Below are 21237 nucleotides of genomic sequence, written 5' to 3'. Positions count from 1 at the left end.
ATTCACTAGCTAGACCTCTACAAACTGAATTAGAAAAAATAATGTTTTATCAAAATCCTATGACAAATTATATCTCCTTGTTTTATAGCAAATTAGTCAATGGCTCCAAAGAAACATTACAATCTAAGAAAGATTCTTAGTGTACAGATTTACAATATGACCTGACAGATTTAGAATGGAGCCAAATATGTGTTAAAGCCCAGACCTTGTCAATTAATACTAGATTTAAAATGATCCAATATAAATGGGTAATGCGCACCTATATCACACCTGAAAAACTAAACAAGTTTAACCCAAACATCCCAGATATATGTTTCAAATGCCAAAAACATTAAGGAACATTCTTTCATTGTATCTGGGAATGTGAGTTGATAAAGAATTTCTGGCAAAATGTGATAACATTAATCTCGTCAATTATTTTAAAACCAATTCCAGTTACTCCTGAAATATGTGCTTTGGGTTTATTTCCTGTAGGTTTGTCATTATCAGGTTATAAAACTAAAATGATTGATATGTGTCTTGTTATTGCAAGGCGTGTGATAGCACTCTATAGGAAGAACACAGAAAGTCCATCGATTGATCACTGGCTAAAAGATTTGACACATTACATTGCACTGGAAAGAATAACCTACAGTATAAAGGGCAGATTAAAGGAGTACCATAAAATTTGGGATCTGTTTAAACAATTTTTGGAACATAACTATACAACGGCACAAGCAAATACCTCTCACACTATTGATTGATATATGTATATGTGTATTTTTATTTGTAGAATAAAGTATATGTTTTTGTTTGCCTTAGCCCATGTATAATAATACATCTACCTGCTAAACTGAATCTGGATGCTTTGGGGAGGCGGAGGGGGGGGTTAAAATGTAAAATATAAAAGTGTATTTTCATGTTAAATTTCAAGTGTTTTTTTCCTACAATAAAAAAAAATAATAATACAAAATATATATATATATATATATATATATATATATATATATATTGGCTAGTTACTTTTCACTGTAGATTGGAGTGTGTATACTGTGAGACATGCTATTAGTGTCACATAATTAATTAGCCTTTTTTTATTGAAATGATTGCCACTGTGATCATATTTACCTTGGTTCCTCGGTTCATAGTTGCTCCGAACCAGACGGGTTTTTGGTTGCTGGACTGAGACGTCCACCAATTCTTGCGTGGGACACTGGCAGGGTTGGCAGGGATGCAGGTCTCCCCCATTTCCATGTTACAGTACACCTGGATGGCGTCTCTCGTGCTGCCCTCATTCGGGTCTATCCAATAATCACCTGTAATACATTGGGAAAAAAGCTCAGCATGTTTCTTGCATATATGTTAGTGTATTAAAAGCGTTTATACTATGTATTATTGCATTCCACGCTAAAAAGAAGTGTGAGTGGGCTTGACAAACCACATGTAGAAAAACTCTACTCTCAAAAAAACACTCCGCCCTCCTAATTCTCGCCCACTTAATTCTCTGAGCACAAACAGTTCCTCATAACTAGCACATATTGTGTGTATTGCCTCTTCAATTAAGTTGCTTTGGACAAAAGTGTCTGCTAAAGTAAAATATTTCAATTCTTGTTTTTCCTTTGGATCCCACTTTATATTCCAGTAGATCTTCAAAATGTAAAAAATTCCGCTATGTTCTGTCCATAGATTTTGTTTTTCTTGACACTTATTTGATTTTATTTGATTATATACTTTATTATATTTGTAAAAACAAATCTGACAGTGCACAAAGAAATGCTAATAAAATTCTAAACAGACGTATTGCTATTTTATGTTTCCGCCAGCCTGATCTCACAAGAAAACTTTTTCGTTTTGTCAGTTTTGTGGCTAATTCATACGAATTTAGTCGTATGAATATGTACGATTTTAAAAAGTAGGCGTGACACCTAACCCCACCGCTAAACCCAACCGTCATTGGGGGATGAGCAAATTGTAGTAAATTGTATGAATTAGATCATACAAACTCATACGAATTAACCACTAAATAAAAAAGTTATGAATTGCCATGAGATTGTGTTGGTTTTTGCTTTGCTTCTCAGGTAATATTCACACTATGAGCTCAATTTTAATCATCTAGGCGCAAAGTCTGAAGCGCAGGGCGCAAAAGCATTTAGGGTGTGTCCGAATCCACTTTTGCTTTAAGGACAAGTACGCTCTGCGCCACAGCGCATGGTCTAACATCGAGCTTATTCTCTTTATGAGTTCTGGGTGTGTTTTGAGAATAAACCAATCAGAGTCCTATCTATTATTCCCTTTTAGAGTCAGTTGTGTCACGACATTGCGATTTGCTATTTACATGGTGGACTTTGTAAGTGGAAAAACGAAATGCTTCACTATTAAGAAAGAAGTTAAACAGCATCTGCAGCTAGAGTATAAAGAACAAGCCTCCTCCATTCGGCCTTTACTTTCACTTTCTCTCTATTGTGGATAAGGGAATGTGTTGTACGCACAGACATCCATTAGCCTACATAATTAATTTAGTTTGTTAAGCGCATTAAGACAATATATTTCTCATATAAGGGCCACTTATAAGCTAAATATTTATTTTTTGTTAACATATTTTAAATGAAACAACCTTTATTTTGACATTACATGCAAGCATCAGGTTGCTTTACCAAACATTTTTTTGAAAAGAAAGTTTTTATATTGTTAAACCCATAATATTTCCACTTCCCGAAGTTTTACTACGAATCACTTCAAGTGAGGGAGGCATTAATACAGTTGTTCTTTACGCACATTTCAATAAGTCATAGTATTTTAAAATAGAAGGTAAAAATTTATTTTATCTGAATGGAGGCATGCTGCACAAACATCATGATAACAATCCTGTGTCTTTGAAAAAGATACACTGACCCTTACATATTAATGATCCATTTTTTTTACTAGATTTTACATTAATTTACATGAGAACAAGCATACAATGATGTTTGAGGCTCACTGTATGTTATTTCCATGTGCAGAACTTGTATTATTTAATTATCCCTACACATATCCAGATTTTCATTCTATGGCACCTTTAAAAAATTTAGCAGAATAAGCCTGGCTTCAGAAATCCAGAACTTCTGTTCAACTCACCGCTCTTCTTCAGAGGATAGCACTTTTTCAGGTCCTGGCATGTGCGGGCAGGATATTGGCGCGTGCCATCAGGACTGCGCATGCTGTCCAGCTGACTCCCCAGGCTCTTCAGAGACAGGTGAAGCCCACTGTCGACCCGAACTGCCTCAGATCCATTATTGGGTCTAGCTTCATCCTCGTTGAACTCTGGCGGTGGTGGTGGAGGCTCCTCTGGCTCTGATTCCACATCAAGGTCAAAGTTTGTCCCAAACAGGTCATCAACAGCAGCTATAGGGGGGCCAGGAGCACCTGGAGGTCCAGGTGGGCCAGGTTCTCCAGTGGGTCCCTGCAGACAAATGGGCGAATACTGTTTATGCTGAATACAAGTGTTTACACGTCTAATCACATTAGCAGCATCTGGTAATTAATCATGATTATGAATCATGAAGTACAAAACATGTCTGATTATAAATCATTAGGGATGCAAAATTGGCATCTGGCAAAAGAAACTTGATTTTCTGCTGCATCTGAGACAGTAGGCTTTTCACAATTAATAGCATGCAGGCAACGTGTGTATATACAGTACTTGACTATCTCCACTGCATGTATATGTAAATATACAGTGCTCAGCACATATAAGTACAGCCCTCACAAATCTCTCTTTTAAATTCAAATTTTAATAGGAAGCTTTACAATACTATATTTGTGCATACACATTAGTTTAGTCAGTACTGAAGCCGGTCCAAAAACTAGTACATCCAAAAACTAGTACATCCAAAAACTAGTACATCCAAATTTATACAGGTATGTTATAGAAAAATATTAAGTACAAATTTTAAAAGACATTGTTTTGGGCAATATTTTGCTTGAATTTAATGGTATTGTCCTACAATTTCTAACTATGTTTGGTGACTAAAATATTATTTTAATAAATATATCTGTTTAATAAATCTGTTTTGTATAAATGCACCTAAATACAATACCCGTTATACACTGAGATAGATTAAAATATACAATATCAAAATGGGGTGTACTCAATTAAGCTGAACACTGTATTTATGTATAGTTATCAAAACTAAATGTGAAACATACCTGCCTCCCTTCAGTTTCACATAATATTCAATATTCTGTGGATCAGGAATTATGTCTATACAGTACATACAGTTGAAGACAACATTTTGATTCTTCTTCCAAGTGCAGTTTAGCAGAGATTCTTTTTAACGCATTTTAAACCTATTAATTATAACAACTTAATTCTAAAAACAAATTTATTTATTTATTTATTATTATTATTATTATTATTATTATTATTATTATTATTATTATTATTATTATTTTAAAACTGCTTTTATTCAAGGCAAACTAAAAGAAATAATACTTTGCCCAGAGGAAAAACATATAATTCAGAAGGGCTAATAATTCTGACTTCAATTGTATAACAGGGAAGTCCAAAATAACAGAAAAATAAATAATTGCATTATTACTTTATTTCAGTGATTAGCATTTTAGCAACACACTAAACATAATACAACATCTGTAGTAAGTTATTTTTTAATTGACCAACAATACTAGAATAATGTGTGACAGCATTAGTATAATAATAGATGGGATCTTTCTATAGACATAAAAAAGCTTAAACCAGTCCTTGAACATTTGTTGGTCCTAGCTGGAATTGAGTGGGTTTTGGGCTTTTTTAAGTTGTTGCTGGGCCAGACAGAAACTGCAGACATTTTCTTAGTAATTTCTGCACAGAATTTTGTAAAATTAGTATTGTAACTCATTCAGTACAGTACATATTTTACTAAATATTATTCAAGATGCTAGAATTCAGCTTAAAGTGACATTTAAAGGCTTAACTAGATTAATTAGGCAGGTTAGAGTAATTAGGCAAGTTATTGTATAATGATGGTTTGTTCTGTAGACAACTGAAAAAAATAGAGCTAAAAGGGTGTAATAACATTGACCTTAAAATGTTTTTTAAAAATAAAACTGCTTTTATTCTAGCCAAAATAAAGCAAATAAGACTTTCTCCAGAGGAAAAATATTATTATCAATAATGTATAAAAATATTCCTTGCTCTTAAACATAATTTATAAAATATTTGAAAAAGAAAACCGAAATTTACATGGGGGCTAATCATTTTGACTTCAATTGTATATAAAAAATCCTTTATACATATGATCTCTTTTCTCACCGCTGGTCCGAAATCTCCAGAGGCCCCTCGAGACCCAGGAGGCCCCAATGCTCCGGGTGGACCAATATCTCCTTCTTTTCCTGGTGGTCCAGCAGGGCCTGGGGGTCCCTATCAATAAAATTTTGCAACATTAAATTCTGTTCGACATTCGTCTGTTCTTCTGGTGCTTTGAGAAATCAAAGTTGAGTGATGTTTTGAATCTTTCACTCACTCTTTGCCCACTCGGTCCAATAATTCCAATAGCACCATCATCGCCTGGAGCTCCCTGCGAGGAAATGACTGACAGATCAGAAGATGGATATTGTATTTTGAAGCAGGGGACATATTTTCAATTATACGTACTGCTGCTCCAGGAAGTCCACTAAGTCCAGTGAAGCCACGGTGGCCCTTCTGACCTCTATCACCCGCTTCTCCTTTTTCACCTTTGTCTCCCATTGGTCCTTGCGGTCCCTAAGTTTAATCAGAAGACATTTTGCTTGAATGACAAGTTGTACACTACCTGACAAGTCTTGTTGCCTATCTAGGTTTTATGAACAGCAAATAACTTGACTTGTAGTTGATCATTTGATATCAGAAGTGGCTTATATGAAAGGCAAACGCCTCTAGATTACGCTTATTTTACCAAAATGAAAAATGGACATGCCTTGATTTTTAATTATTTAATTAGGACAGTAAAATCTGACTTTGCTTGGACAAAAGTCATGTCACTGAACAGAAATAATGTACATTATAGAATATGAAGTCATGGTGCAGTGGGAAAAAAAGAATGAATATTGTGTGTGACTCCCATGAGCTTGGACGACTGCATCCATACATCTCTGCAATGACTCAAATAACTTATTAATAAGGTCATCTGAAATGGCAACGGAAGTGTTCTTGAAGGACTCCCAAAGATTCTTTGGATTCATCTTCAATGCCTCCTCCTTCATCTTACCCCAGACATGCTCAATAGTTTGCGTGTTCTCCCCGTGGCGCGTGGGTTTCCCCAGTTTTCTCCCACCGTCCAAAGACATGCATCATAAGTAAATTGACTAAACCAAATTGGGACCATAGTCAATTTCCTAGCCAATAGTATTTTTCCCTTAAAAGCAATTCGTCATTAGTCACACATACTAAGTAGGGGAGTTCTTGAGATCTACCCAAGTTCAATCTCTTTTGAGCTCTTTTGAGCTTTTTTTGAGCTCTTTTTCTCTCCCGGGACAGCAAGTTTTTAACCAATCATCGGCTAAGTGTGAACTCTTGAAACAATAATAACGGTGCTATGATTAAAATTTAGTATTTATTCATGTGAACATAAATGTGGAGTAATATGAAATTATAAAACTAGTAAAATTATATTAAATAAAAAAATGAATAACATGACAATTGCAATGTTAAAACTACATAAAGTGATTTCTTTTTTATTGTCACCTAGAGTATGTATTCTATTATTTATTTAAATTTTTCAGCTTTTTTAGCTTTGGTTTTAGTTGTTTGCACCAATATGTAAATATTCAGACATACTTTTTTCCCTCTGATTCCTGCTGCACCATCAGCACCAGGTGGACCTCTTGCACCCTGTAAAAACAAATAAAAAACTGAATAAATTCAATTAAATGAGCATTTAAAGAATAATATTTATTATATAGAATTACATAGAATATTTGTTATTGTCAGCCACTTTAAACATTAGAAAGAGTTTGAACATTAACACTGCACTGTTCTTTAAGTAAAAAGAAAACTGCTGTACTGTTGTAATGTAAAATATTAACAAATAGTAAGATTGTCGTCAAAACCTGGAAATGTTGCTTGGATCTCATAAATATAGGCTACAGTATATATCATCATATTCATATAAACCATTTTTGAAAATTTTTTGAAAAATGTTGCATGTACACATGACATATTTGTATATCTTTGCAATCTTAATCTACACATTCACTACATATTTAAACTAGAAATTAGATCTGCTTACAGCATGCCCTTTACAGTACGTGTGTCAGCAAAGTAAGCGATTATATGCTTAAATAGACTGCTTTATCAATTCATACGTGATTTATACATTCATATGTGCGGCTTTTCCGTGATTTGAGATCTCATCTTAAGTAGACCGAAGAGTTTGTGTTAAACCCAACACAGATACCAACTTAAATTAAGCTATATTCTAGCTCCTATTCTTAGCATCTGATAACGCGATGAACTAAAGTATACTGATGTGAGCACATCGGTCAGCTGGTGCTGATCACAGTGTAATCATTCATGTCAAAGGCTTAAAACTGTATTAATTTTTTTCTTTTACCATTCAGTATTCATCCGCGTACCACTGGAAGAAAGCTCACATACAACTACTAGTACGCGTACCACAGTTTGAGAACCATTGGACTATAATATAAATAAGTTTTTATAAATTACAGAGAGAAATGATTTCTTCTTGCCAATCTACTGATTGTATCAGACACAAATTTACTTCGACATGTCAGCAATGGATACATAAACAAACCTGATGTCCTCTCTGTCCTGGACCTCCAGGGGTTCCGACAGGCCCTTGGGATCCTGAAGCTCCCTGGCCACCTGCGAGACCCTCTGGTCCTGAGTCTCCTCTGTCACCCTGAGAGCAAATTATTACACATCATTTGAACTTGGCCTTGCTTTTAAAAAATAATATTTTAACAACTTTATTTATGTCAAGTGAGGTACGTGTCCGTACTCGGACTCCAATGATCCCATCGGCTCCTTGAACTCCTTCAGCTCCAGGCAAACCCTTATTAAAAAAATAATTAAATCATGTAATGGGTGCTTATATGTATCCAGTCATCTTAACTGTGTGTTTTTCAAACCAGCATCTCATACCTCTGCACCAGCATCTCCTCGGGGTCCAGCTGCTCCTGGCAAACCAATGGGTCCAGCACCGCCTTTGGTTCCATGGGGACCTTGAGTACCAGCTTTTCCTGGTGGACCCTTGAAAATCCAAACAGGTAGTAGATGTGGTATCAAAGAAGTTGTATTGTAGCATTCTCATCCTTTACCAATTGTACAGCTAACCAACTGGGCTGGTAAATGCAATTCTAAAATGACATATGTCAATATAGTCATTCATATGGCAAGAAGGTAAAAATTGTGACCTACCGCAGGTCCAGGAAGGCCAGCCATTCCCCGCTCTCCTCTCATTCCAGGAAGACCCACAAGTCCTCTCTGTCCTGGAGTTCCACCGGGACCTGGAGGTCCATCTGGACCCTTAAAAGTAAAGAAGAAAAAGAGTTTTGACATACAGAATCAAGGTGATTTCTTTAGACTTTATCTAAATATAAGATTCGTTAAAATTTGTAATACTGAACACAATATACTATTATATTCCAACATTTTTGGGATTGACAAACTACTATCAGGATTTTTTAAAGACCCCATTTCTTCCATACAATAAAAAATAAGCCATGAAATTGAATACTAGGTCGAAATTATAACTTTAAATGGGATTTCAACTTTTAAATTCGAAATTTTACCTATGTAAGATTTTGCTTTTTATCTCATAACTCTGACTTTTAAAGTCATAATCTAAACTTTTTATCTCATACATTTCATTCTGAATTTTAACTTGGTATTCCATCATTTTACCTGTTATCACATAGTGACTGAAATTGTGAATTTCATCATAATAAATCATAATGTGGTCATAAGTCATCATAACCCAAGAGTAAAAATGCTGTGTTCCACAAAGAACCTTTCACTAAAGAGTTTTTCTCATTGTGAAAAGCCTTTTACACTTTACTGTAATCTAAAGAAAACAAAAAATTTTACCCTTTTGAGAAATTAAGTTTCCATGGATGTTAAAGGTTCTTCACTGAACCATCGATGCCAATAAATAAACATAATTTTTTGGAGTGTAGTTAATGTAATAGTATTTACACCATTATTACATGCCATTGGAAAACATGTCTTAACCCATCTTATGGTATGATAGTTAGTGTAGGATGAAGAACGTAAATAACAAAAAGTGGTGCATGGTAGAACGGAAAGAATTTACTCCACTTGTTTTAATTAATCTGAAATGTCATTATTTAAACATATCAATTAGAATTACCATGTTAGATTATTATTATTGTGTAGCTTTAAGTAGCACAATGATATATTGGACAGCATTTGTCATGTGCAATCTTAAGCAAATGACCTACTGCTTATTTTTTCTTTTGTTTACACACAGTCTGTAAAAAATGCAGATTTGTACACTCCTGTGTTGGCTTTTATGAGATTATGGTGTTAAACATGGGTCATACCAACACAATCTCACAGCAATTCGTAACTTTTTGATTTAGTGGCTAATTTTTATAAATTCGTACGATCTAATTCGTACAATTTAGTAATATTTGCTCATCACCCAATGATAATTGGGGTTAGGGGTGGGGTTGGGTGCCACGCCTCCTTTTTAGCCACTAAATTAGCCACTAAACCGTCAAAACGTAAAATACTTCAGGCTGGTTAAACAGTTTATTTTTTCTGAATTATTATCATTCAGCACAAGAATAACCCTGAAAAAGTACTGTATTAACACTGAGTGATAACTTATAAGGAATCACATACCGGCAGTCCGTCCTCTCCCGGTTCACCTTTGTCTCCAGGGCCACCGGCAGGCCCTGGGTTTCCAAGCTCCCCTTGGCGGCCTGGACCTCCAGGTTCTCCTGGAATCCCAGATGGGCCCTCTTTACCTGGAGCTCCAATAGGACCAGGCTCACCAACTGGACCCTTAAATGAAATATAAGCAGGTAAAAAGTCCATTCAGCATTTTTTCCTATTTTAAGGGAAAGTACTTTAAAGGACTATTTTAGGGACCAGCTATTAAATGTAGTTTGTGTGTTGAATCTGTACAACAAAAATCACTCACAGCAGATCCTGCTGGGCCGACACCTCCTGCGAATCCTGGAAAACCACTGGGACCCTTTTAGCAAAATGGATTCAGAAAAAGAGAGAAGACAAAAAGCAAGATGATTCAGCAAGTAATGAAGCATTTCTGTGTATGACAGCCTGTGATTTTTGTGACTTACAGCTGCTCCTTGAGTTCCTCTGCCACCTTTGAGGCCTGTGATTCCCACCACTCCCTAAAAGAAGAATTATGTTCATATGTCTTATATTTGCAAATATTTACTTTTAAAGTTGGGGATTGGTAAGATTTTTAAATATTTGTCTAGCAGCATGACTTGCAAGTGGGTGGGTTTGATAAACCACCTGTAGAAAACACATTATTTCATCTCTTTGATAGTTTTCTGACACGTGCACCAGTTTTTGCACATTTGCACCAAACACATTGTTTGAATCACTTCATATCTATTACAAAATATGAAAACGCTATGCATTTATAAAGTGTGCTTAACACAGGTGAGTGGGCTTGACAAACCACTTCGAGAAACACTCTTCTCTTTCTAAAAAACACTCCCCCCTCCTTTCTTGAGCACTTAATTCTTAGACCAGTTACTAATAGTTCCTTTGTATAATTAGCATGTCTTGTGTGTATTCTTCTCGTTGATGGCAAAGCTGAATTTTCAACATTGTCAGTCTTCAGTGATCATTTTAATAAACTGATTTGATGCTCAATAAACTTTCATTATTATCAATTATTATAATAATTTCATTAAATTTTTATATTTAATTGTTTCAATTTTTGAGGGGTTCTTTGACACAAACAGGTATTTGTTTTTTTTTTACTTTTTAAACTTTCACATTTAATGACCTATCATGTCTGTGATTATCTATCACTCCTGTTTCTCACCTGTGGCCCAGGTTTCCCTGCCATTCCCTGAGGCCCTGGAGAACCTCCTTCTCCCTTTGCACCTTCCTCTCCAGTTTCACCTTTAACTCCAGGCTGACCATCAGGACCCTTACACAAAAAAGACCACATTTACAACTTATACCACATTATGTTAAAAAATAATAATAATAATAAAAATATTTCATGAATGCATGAATGGGTGGACTAACTTACAGGAGGTCCAGCAAACCCAACAGGACCAATAGGACCTGGTTCTCCAGGTGAGCCCTGAAACGCAATACAATAATGATATTGGCAACCACTCCAGTGAAGAACACACAATAAGCAGATGTGAAATGTCAGGTTTTCTAATGTTAAACTGTTCTACTCACAGGCATTGCTCTGGAGCCTGGAGATCCAGAGGGGCCTCGTGGGCCTTGTTCTCCCTGTAATTAAACAATACTTTCAGCACAACAGATACACAACAGTAATGAAAGAAACATCAAAGTCTCACTTTTGCTGAGAAAACCCAATTAGACAAAACAGATTGGAGTAGTTAAAAAAAAAACCTGTAAGACTATATGCCTATATAAGAATTACAATTTCACCGGATGTTAACAGAACAATACTTCAACAGTATGTACAGTACAGTATATCTGTATATTCAACTGTATATACACAGTGGTGTGAAGTAACAAATTACAAATACTCAAATGACTGTAATTGAGTAGTTTTTCTCAGGAATTGTAATTTACTAAGTAGTTTTAAAAATGTGTACTTTAACTTTCCCTTGACTACATTTGTAAAGCAATATTGGTACTTTTACTCCACTGCTTTCCCTCAACCTGCAGACACTACTTTATTTTTTTTCTTGTCTATTTTAAATTAGAAAAATCAGTCCTATAATTCATGACCAGTCAAATCCCACATAGAAGGTAAATCGCATCATAGTGAACTATTTATAAATCATAGCGATTTATAAATGTAACAGACCGTTTGGAAGCATTGAAAGTGTCAATAAGATGTCCAAAATCTTCTCAAAGAGTGTTAGATAGATGTCACTGATGAGAAGATGATGAATGTTTACTGTATGATGATCAAAATGGCCTTAAACACCAAGCAGGCACAAAACGTCAACATGACCTTAGGTTGACGTTGTACCCCAACGTTGTGGAGACATTACATTTTATTTTAAATGAAAATCGGGTTGACATCAGAACCAAACGTCAGGCTGATGTCAATGACCAATGTACAACCTAAAACCAACCAAATATTACTGCCTAATGATGTTACAGCTTGACGTTGTGTGGACGTTACCATTATGACAACAATCAGGTGTTTTGGTTGTCATACCTGATGAATAAATGTCAGTATTTGACATCAACATGACATTGATTTAAGATGTTGGCACAACGTTGGATTTTGGTCACTTTCTAGCACAGCCTAAAATCAACCAAATATCAGCATCATTTAACGGTGTTATTGGACATCAAAATAATGTTGTCCTTAGATGCTGGCAAGACATTGAGTTTTGGTCAACTGACATCACAACCTTAATCTAACCTAATTTTAAAATCTTTTGATGTTGTGTGCCTGCTGGGCAATAACTAAATGCACAACTTTCTAGATTTTAATGAGAGCAAAACTGAAACATTTGTGTTCAGCTCGTCAATTTATTCTAGGACATCACCATCTGATCTTGGTGAATTGGGTTTGTCTGTGAAGCCCTGTGTAAAAAATCTGGGTGTTATCTTTGATGATGGCTTAAGATTTGATAAGCAGATTAACGCAGTGGTCAAATCCTGCTTTTTTCAGCTTCGACTTTTAAAAACGGTCAAACATATTTTATCTAGAAAAAATTTTGAAAAAATAATTTAGCTTTATTTAGCTAATTTAGTAATAAAGCTTTTATTACTTCAAGATTGGACTACTGTAATGCGCTATATTTTGGGATCAGTGAGACAACTCTATCCCGCCTACAGCTAGTTCAAAATGCTGCTGCAAGGCTTTTAACCAGCACCAGAAAATTTGACCACATCACACCAGTACTGCGCTCTCTGCACTGGTTGCCTGTGCACTATCGTGTCACTTTTAAAATTCTTCTCCTGGTTTTTAAATCTCTAAATGGCTTAGCTCCCTCCTACCTGTCAGACCTGTTGACTGAACATCAGCCTGGTCGGTCTCTTCGGTCATCAAACCAGAGACTTTTATACATTCCAAAGTCGAGGCTAAAATGCAGGGGTGACCGGGCTTTCGCAGTAGCTGGTCCTACTTTGTGGAATGCTCTGCCCCTCTGTATTAGGTCTATATCATCGCTGTCTGTTTTTAAATCTAGGTTGAAAACGTACCTTTTTGATTTGGCATTTTATTAGTGAGAATTATTAGTTTTAGCTATAATAACTATTTGTGAGAATTGTTCGTTTCAGCTATAATTTTATACCTGTTCTTTGTGATTTATTGTTCAGCACATTGGTCAACCTTTGGTTGTGTTTAATAGTGCTATATAAATAAAATTGACATTGACATTACAGAATGTTACGTTTACACACATCCACAAATTACATGTACATGCATCACCTTTTACAGCGTAATACTCACTACTCACTACTCTTGAGTACTTTTGAAAAATCTTTTTACTCATACTTTGAGTAATATTTACAACAGATACTTTTACTCTACCTGCACTACATTTTTAGGCAATTAATGGTACTTTTACTCAAGTAAGATTTTTCAGTAATCTTTCCACCACTGTATATATTCATTAGATTCATCAAACCTTCTCTCCAGATGGGCCGGCTGGTCCAATAGGTCCAACAGGTCCAGGTAGTCCCTACAGACATCCCAGAAAATCTATTTAGTGTCTCCTGCTTTGTTTGGAAATGGGCCAGATATTTTTGAATTATTGACTAGATCTGAGTCACTTACTCGAACACCATCATTGCCAGCCGCCCCTTCTCCTCCTCTGTCACCGATTGCACCCTGAAGACACAGATAAAATTTATTAAAACTCAAGATTTTGTGCAAATCGATAAGTGAAATGTGGAAAACTCTCCTTGATGTGGATTCCACTGCTACTTTACAGATCCACACAGATAACGTTTCACAGATAATATCAGAAAATAAAAACTTCCTGCTTCAGGATATTAGCAAGTCATCCAGTATGTCACAGCCATCGTGCCTTACAGAAACTGACCCGTGAGGGCATTTAATATATATAATATTGTCAAAATGATTGCAACGTATGAATGTAAAACATGTGCTGTGCTTGTATGTGCAAATGTTGCCACACTCACACTTTCTCCTTTGGGTCCAGCTGGTCCACTTATTCCTCTCTCTCCTGGCATGCCCTGTAAACCCGGTGGTCCCGGTTCTCCTACAATTCCAGCTGGACCATGTTTACCCTGTACAGCCATTATTATACTGTTATCTTGTTGAACACAGTGCAAAAAATTAAATTGAATTAAATTAAAGATACATCTTAATTATGGTAATAAGCATTCAGTTCAATACTTTTTCATTAATTACTGATAAAGGGATGGTTCATCCAAAATAAACATTCTGCTATCATTACCCTTATTTTCCAAATGCATAACTCTTTGAAACATAAACCTCCATCATAAATGAAAGCTTCCTTATCTGTGAAATGTGATATGCTCATGTATGTGCGTTTATCTCTGAACATCTGAAGTCTTTAAAACCTTTTTGGATCTTGTAACCCATATAGAAATCTGATACATGGAAACATATGCAAATTACATTTGTGACTTACAAACAAGTTCATATTTGAATTTGACATATATAAAATTTTTGTCATATATACCATAAATTTCAAAATATTGCAAAAATGGCCACTTATACGTGTTTTCCCAACCATTGGAATTGTAAATATGTACACATATGTTCAAACTTAGAAGTTATATATGTTTAAATATGTAAAATCTAAATATTCAATTGAAGTTTATTTGTATAGCGCTTTTTTTAATAATTATTGTAAAATCCCAGTAGATCAGCAGTTTCTGAAATACTCAGACCAGCCATCTGACACTAACAACCATGCCACGTTCAAAGTCACTTAAATCCCCCTTCTTCCCCATCCTGATGCTCGGTGTACACTGCAGCAGTTCGTCTTGACCATGTCTTCATCCCTAAATGCATTGAGTTGCTGCAATTTGATTGGCTGATTAGAAATTTGCGTTAACTAACAGTTGAACAGGTGTACCTAATAAAGTGGCCGGTTAGTGTATGCAATTTGCATATATTTATCAGATTTTTATCAGATGTAGGAATCTTTGTTCAGCTAGGCTTTTAAAGTTTAACCTTGCTGGTTAAAATTATGAGTAAATTATGAATTATCCCTTTAAAAAAGCTTTTCTATCATCTTTTATTCACATCAGCCTTGATTATTAATAATATTGAGACCCTGACCTTAGGACCATCATGTCCAGGGCCCCCTGCACTTCCTTTGGCTCCTGGTAAACCATTAGGACCTGGATCACCTCTCTCACCAGGGGTTCCTCGTTCCCCCTACAAAAACGATGGACAGAAGTACTGAGTGGCTATTGAAGAGCATTCTGAAAGCTGTGCACTCATACACTGCATACAATTTACAATAGCTCAGTAGATACAATAGCTCACCCTTGGTCCAGTCAGACCAGGACCACCTTCCTCTCCATGGATACCCTGAGGGGAAATAGAGTTGTAATAATTCTTATTTTCAGACAATTTATGTTCATCATGCTGAGCAGAAATGGCATATAGGAACAAGTTAAAAGAGCTCAAAGCCACAATTAACTGACCTCATCACCTGGTTTTCCCGACTGTCCAGGTGGGCCCGGGGGTCCAGGTAAACCCTAGATGTTTAAGATAATTAATAATAGATTTACCACTGCTTAAATAATATAATGTTTACTGACAGATATGTTAAATATTCATAAAATGGCTAGTGATTCACAATATATCAGCAGCCATATTGATTTAGGATTATAAATGCTAATGTTTTAATGTAATTACTCCCCCTGATAAGATAATAAATTATCAGCTAATAAATTATGGATTATTTTCACTGGTCGATCTACTTTGGATTTGTAGCCATGAGTTGATTTTAAAGGAAAGACAGTATGTCAGCAGTTTGGGAGTTTTTTCACCATAAAAAAACGTTGTGGGTCTTGAAAAAAACTGTCTGCTGTATTTGTTTGCATTTTTTTGTAATATTTCAGTAATATATTATTAATATTATTAATTAATATTAAATATTTAACGTGTTAAAAAGTAACGCTGATGCATTTTTTTTTCTTGTTGTGGCCAACGTGTGTTCAGGGATGGCGCGTGCATAGAGACGGCCTACAGTAGGTGGCCGCCTTGAGCAGCAGAATAGTAAGCGAACCCCCGGTCTTCACTTTCATCCGCTACACCCACCCTCTCCCTCACCATCCTCGCTTTCATCAGCAAACCAGTCACTTTCTTTTTCACTTTCGGGTAGAGGGCGGCGTGATTACCGTTTGCCTAGAGCACCAATTTAGCTTGCTCTGGCTCTGCATGTGAAAAAATTTGGATAAGACCAAGGACATGCTTTTAGAAGGAAAGTTTCAGTATAAAACAATTAATGTCGCATCACCAGGCTATCCTGCATTTCCTCCAGAGTTTCATGCAATTTCTGGTGTTTCATTTTTATTCTTTAGATTTTAACTGCAGAGTAGCAGTTCACTCTCATTCAGCATATTTGCAGTCAGGATGTTTTAATGCAATTTGATACCTCATGGCGAACAGAAAGAAAAACCTCTGCATTTCGGGACTTGCGTGATCCTTTAAGGTAATCAAAAATCGCTGCTTACTTGGTAGACTCTTAATCAGTATTATCTTAATCATAAAAGCGGAGTATTGGTGTCCACGTAAATGTACTGTAGTGGAAGTGGCAGTTGAAGTCGCAAGCTGTCAAAGATAGCCTTATTCTTTGCCTTTAAGATACTTCCATGAGCCCCCACATTTCATAAGTTTGCAGTGTTTCCCAAAATCCTTGCTTGAAAAATACAGCCATACTTTAGAACGCTTAGTTTAAGTAAATTTGATGAATCTGAAGGGCACGCGTTTTGTGTGTGTGCGTGTGTGCGTGCGTGCGTGCGTGCTTGCGTGTGTGTGTGTGTGTGAGTGCGTGCATGCGTGCGTGCATGAGTGTGTATTTGTAGTCCACTTAGAATATAAAACATGTAAATCATTTTTGTTTGTTATTGGCATTGATTGTTTTGAAATTCAAATGGCACTTAAATGCCTGTGTTTTTATTTCTGTAATAAATACGCCATTTTGTGATTAATCATGATTAATATATTTATATATATTTATATTTATGTATGTATTTATCAATCTATATTCCATATTAGTTCTTATCATCAAAAAAAATGTTTAAAAAAAAGTTTAGAGCTGAAATTTCCATATCGGTGGATCACTATTTATATACATTTTTACTACATTTCCCTTAGGTCAACAAACTGTACATTGATGGATAAATTCATACTTAAGATGTTTTAGCTTAGAGTGGCAGAAGCAATTTTGCAGTTTAGTGTCGTAGTGCATAAAACTTATTAATAAAATAAGATTCAATTAAATTTATCTCTGACTGGAACCATATTTAAAGGTAAAAGAACATACTTGAAAGCCTGTTAGTCCAGGAGGTCCCTGTTCCCCTCTCTTTCCTGCTACACCCTGAATAGAAATAAAAACAAACAATATGCAGAATGCTTCTTCAATTCTTTCACAACAGTGTGAAATACAGTACTATATTGTGAGATATATCATTAAGATACATAAAATATCTAAGTAAGACAACCAATCAAAATACACAAAAATTGCAACAGCCATAAATGCCTCATAAGCGATTAAGAAGACTCACAGGAGGTCCTGTAGTTCCTGCTGGTCCTTCTTCTCCATCTTTCCCATTAGGTCCCTGCAGGAAATACAACCATCATAACAAATCATCATGATTGACTTGACTTTTAAATCACTGTGCTGTACATTACCAGCAGAGACAGGCCATCTAAAATACTAGAAATGAAACCTTTTCACAATAAGAGCATGACATTTATAATAGCCTGTTGTGAAACGATACAATATGTTTTAAGTTTGGCATGGCAATGTTGCACTACATCTGTAAGCCAGCACTCACTCTTTGTCCTGGAGCACCTGATGATCCCGTCTCTCCTGCTTTCCCGGGATCACCCTAAACAATCAGAGAATTCACTAATCAATCATATGTGGAAAGTCATTAAATTGTAAATGATGCAATGGTTATACATGTTGATTAAAGCCATTCTTTGCCAGTCTCATCACGCTATGTGTTCTTTTTAATAAATATACCACATTATAACATGTCGGCTGCAACTTTAATGGATCTTTAAAAGCACATCTTCACATATTGCTTCATTAAAACAGTTATTACACACCGGAATGAAGATCTGATCAATGACCTTCATTCAATGTAATTTCTAAAAGCATGGAGTTTTGACACTGAGTGATGGTAATTATATGTGATGGAAATTGCATTTTTCAATTGTGGAGTAAAAGGTGATTAACAATGGACTGGGAGCACCAACCCATCAAGTTTTCTTTAATAAAAAAAAAATATATATATATATATATATGTGTGTGTACTCTTTTCTTGAAAATGGGTAGTGACAGCTAATAATTTTTTGGAAAAGTCTTATAAGAAATGACATTTCTGATCTTCAGACTGCCACTCTGGTAGAGATGTGTTATTTCCCTCATAACCATCTTTCATATTTTTAGGGGGAAAATGTAATAATACTCTATAATATGAATATTTACAAAATTGAAGACAGTAACTTTGCAAGGACCCCCAATGACACAATGAAGCAAATACTAAATTATTTACATAAATAATTGTATGAATTTAAAATACTTGGATGTAACCCCCAAAATAGTGCAACCATGGCAAAATTAATATCGCAACGTTCTTTAGAATCAGAAAAACATAACTCAAGAAATAATCATAAATGTTGGTAATACTTTAGTCTAGATCACAATTCACAGTATTAACAAACTATTAAATAACACTACTAGCTTAATAAACAACTAATTAGCTGCTTAGTAATAGTTAGGTAAAATTGGGTTAAGGTTTTGGTTTGGATAAGGGATGTAGAATAAGATCCTACTTTATAACTACTAATGAACAGTTAATAGCATAATAATAGGCAAGTAATAAGCCAGTAGTTATTAGCATAAATTGTGACCTAATCTAAAGTGTTACCGTTGGGTTTAGGTTTTAGTTTGGATTAGGGATGTAGAATAATATCCTACTTTATAACTACTAATAAACAGTTAATCACTTAATAATAGACAGGCAATAAGTCAGTAGTTATTAGCATGAATTGGGACCTAAACTAAAGTTTTATAAAATGCTAAACCTATTCTTAGACATTAGAATGATGTATCGTGTTGTTTATTGAAATGTCACCTTGTTGTTTTAAGATTTATAAATGTAGTTAACTTGTTAACTGAAGATCAGGACCAAGACTACGTCTCACATTGTCATCTCATCCAATCACCTACTCCCTAAACTTATTAAAGAAAGAATAGCACTGTAGCACTGTCCATCATGTTCATACAGAGATGATACCCACATTCGAGTTCTCTGAGATGCCCAAACCAACCTACTGTATTACCCCTTTCATTATTATACCTTTTTTTATCCCTAGATCCATACAATAAAGATTGCTATCTACTGTAAGTGTGTCTTGGTCCTTGCTAGTGAATATATAATATAACTCACTTCAATAATATTCACAATTTCTCCTTATGGCTTTTTAAATATTTCTACTTATTTTAGAGAATTACACTGAAGCCTTTAGGTCCGGGCAAACCCATGGATCCCGCTGCACCTCTGGTTCCAGTAGACCCAGCTGGACCTGGATTCCCATCATCACCTGGTGCTCCCTATAAGGTAAAATGACACCATTCTCCGTCAGGAACTGGTCATTATTCATACATAGCAATTTGCAGACCATTTAAGATAGCTCTTTTTTGATTGGGTATGTGCTATTGTGCCACAGTGTGTGTGTGTAGTGACAGAAATCTTTATATATGAGTATACAGTCCCCGTGAAACTAAAGTAAGGATTGTCTTGTTTTCCCATATTGTGACGTACATCAAACTGAAACAATCCTGAAATCAGAAAAAATGTAGGGCGGTGCTTGATTTCATCCTTTGGGAACCGATTGGCTCATTGGAAGATGGATGTTGCTAACAAAATGGAGGAGACATGCTCGGTTAGCCCCTCCCGAAAGGCATTCCATGTGACCAGAAGTGAAGAAACGTCATTTCGAGGGGGAGGCGGTGGTATTTGATGAAATATTATGAGGGTAAATTATATAAATATAAAGATAAAAAGAGCAAATTTAGATTTCATGTTGACTTTAACAGCCTTCCTAAATATTTGTTTGTGTATTGTTTGACTTGAAAGTGGAGACATTACCTGTGGCCCTATCTTCCCCTCTGCACCTTGCATTCCCAGAGCACCAGTTAAACCCTGAAGAGACATAAATAATAGTTTATTTTTATTGTCTAGTTTAAACAAACACATACAACCATTTGAATAGATCACAAATTTAAAACAACAAATCACATATAATAAAAATACTGACAGTATTTACTCCAGACCATAAGATGTAATTAAATTGTTTAAGGTTCCCTGTTTGGGCTTCTACTAACTTTCCTTCATTTCTGTAGACCTCTTTTAGCACGGTTTTAAATATGTCAATCTGTCTGTTTATTATCATTTATCATATATTTTGTTCATATATTTTGAGCTGGGTTAATATCACCCTTATTTTTATTGCTCTTTTTTGTGTAGAATTTGTTTTATATATACAAGTAAAGTCAGAATTATTAGCCACCCTGTGTATTTTTTCCCCAATTTCTGTTAACTGGAGAAAAGACTTTTAACACATTTCTAAACATAACAGTTTTAAAAATCTCTATCTCTATTAACTGTTTTTTTTTTATCTTTGCCATGATGACAGTACATAACATTTAACTAGATATTTTTCAAGACACTTCCATACAGCTTAAAGTGACATTTAAAGGCTTAACTAGGGTAATTAAGTTAACTAGGCAGGTTAGGGTAATTAGGCAAGTTATTGTATAATGATGGTTTGTTCTGTAGACAATTGAAAAAAAATACCTTAAGGGGGCTAATAATTTTGACCGTAAAATCGTTTTTAAAAAATTAAAAACTGCTTTTATTCT

At 35.3% G+C, this 21237-nt stretch overlaps 1 protein-coding gene across 3 annotated transcripts in view; it reads right to left on the bottom strand.

The window, feature by feature from the left end:
- Window positions 1–21237, bottom strand: part of col5a2b (collagen, type V, alpha 2b) — a 59493-nt gene that overhangs the window by 6365 nt on the left and 31891 nt on the right. For all 3 annotated transcript variants that reach the window (XM_087256704.1, XM_087256706.1, XM_087256705.1), the window contains 27 exons: window positions 20465–20518; window positions 19828–19926; window positions 18140–18193; window positions 17867–17920; window positions 17626–17679; window positions 15779–15832; window positions 15618–15662; window positions 15408–15506; window positions 14276–14383; window positions 13908–13961; window positions 13759–13812; window positions 11375–11428; window positions 11217–11270; window positions 11004–11111; window positions 10282–10335; window positions 10122–10175; window positions 9821–9982; window positions 8372–8479; window positions 8096–8203; window positions 7953–8006; window positions 7746–7853; window positions 6770–6823; window positions 5609–5716; window positions 5478–5531; window positions 5267–5374; window positions 3094–3418; window positions 1108–1295 (listed from right to left, as the gene is read on the bottom strand). In XM_087256704.1, coding sequence (XP_087112830.1) covers window positions 1108–1295; window positions 3094–3418; window positions 5267–5374; window positions 5478–5531; window positions 5609–5716; window positions 6770–6823; window positions 7746–7853; window positions 7953–8006; window positions 8096–8203; window positions 8372–8479; window positions 9821–9982; window positions 10122–10175; window positions 10282–10335; window positions 11004–11111; window positions 11217–11270; window positions 11375–11428; window positions 13759–13812; window positions 13908–13961; window positions 14276–14383; window positions 15408–15506; window positions 15618–15662; window positions 15779–15832; window positions 17626–17679; window positions 17867–17920; window positions 18140–18193; window positions 19828–19926; window positions 20465–20518 — 2430 coding nt within the window. The remainder of the gene's footprint in view (window positions 1–1107; window positions 1296–3093; window positions 3419–5266; window positions 5375–5477; window positions 5532–5608; window positions 5717–6769; window positions 6824–7745; window positions 7854–7952; window positions 8007–8095; window positions 8204–8371; window positions 8480–9820; window positions 9983–10121; window positions 10176–10281; window positions 10336–11003; window positions 11112–11216; window positions 11271–11374; window positions 11429–13758; window positions 13813–13907; window positions 13962–14275; window positions 14384–15407; window positions 15507–15617; window positions 15663–15778; window positions 15833–17625; window positions 17680–17866; window positions 17921–18139; window positions 18194–19827; window positions 19927–20464; window positions 20519–21237) is intronic.

Source organism: Danio rerio, chromosome 6 (assembly GCF_052040795.2).
Source record: "Danio rerio strain M-AB ecotype USA chromosome 6, GRCz13ab, whole genome shotgun sequence".
Lineage (NCBI taxonomy): Eukaryota > Metazoa > Chordata > Actinopteri > Cypriniformes > Danionidae > Danio > Danio rerio.
This window is presented reverse-complemented; position numbering and strand designations above follow the sequence as displayed.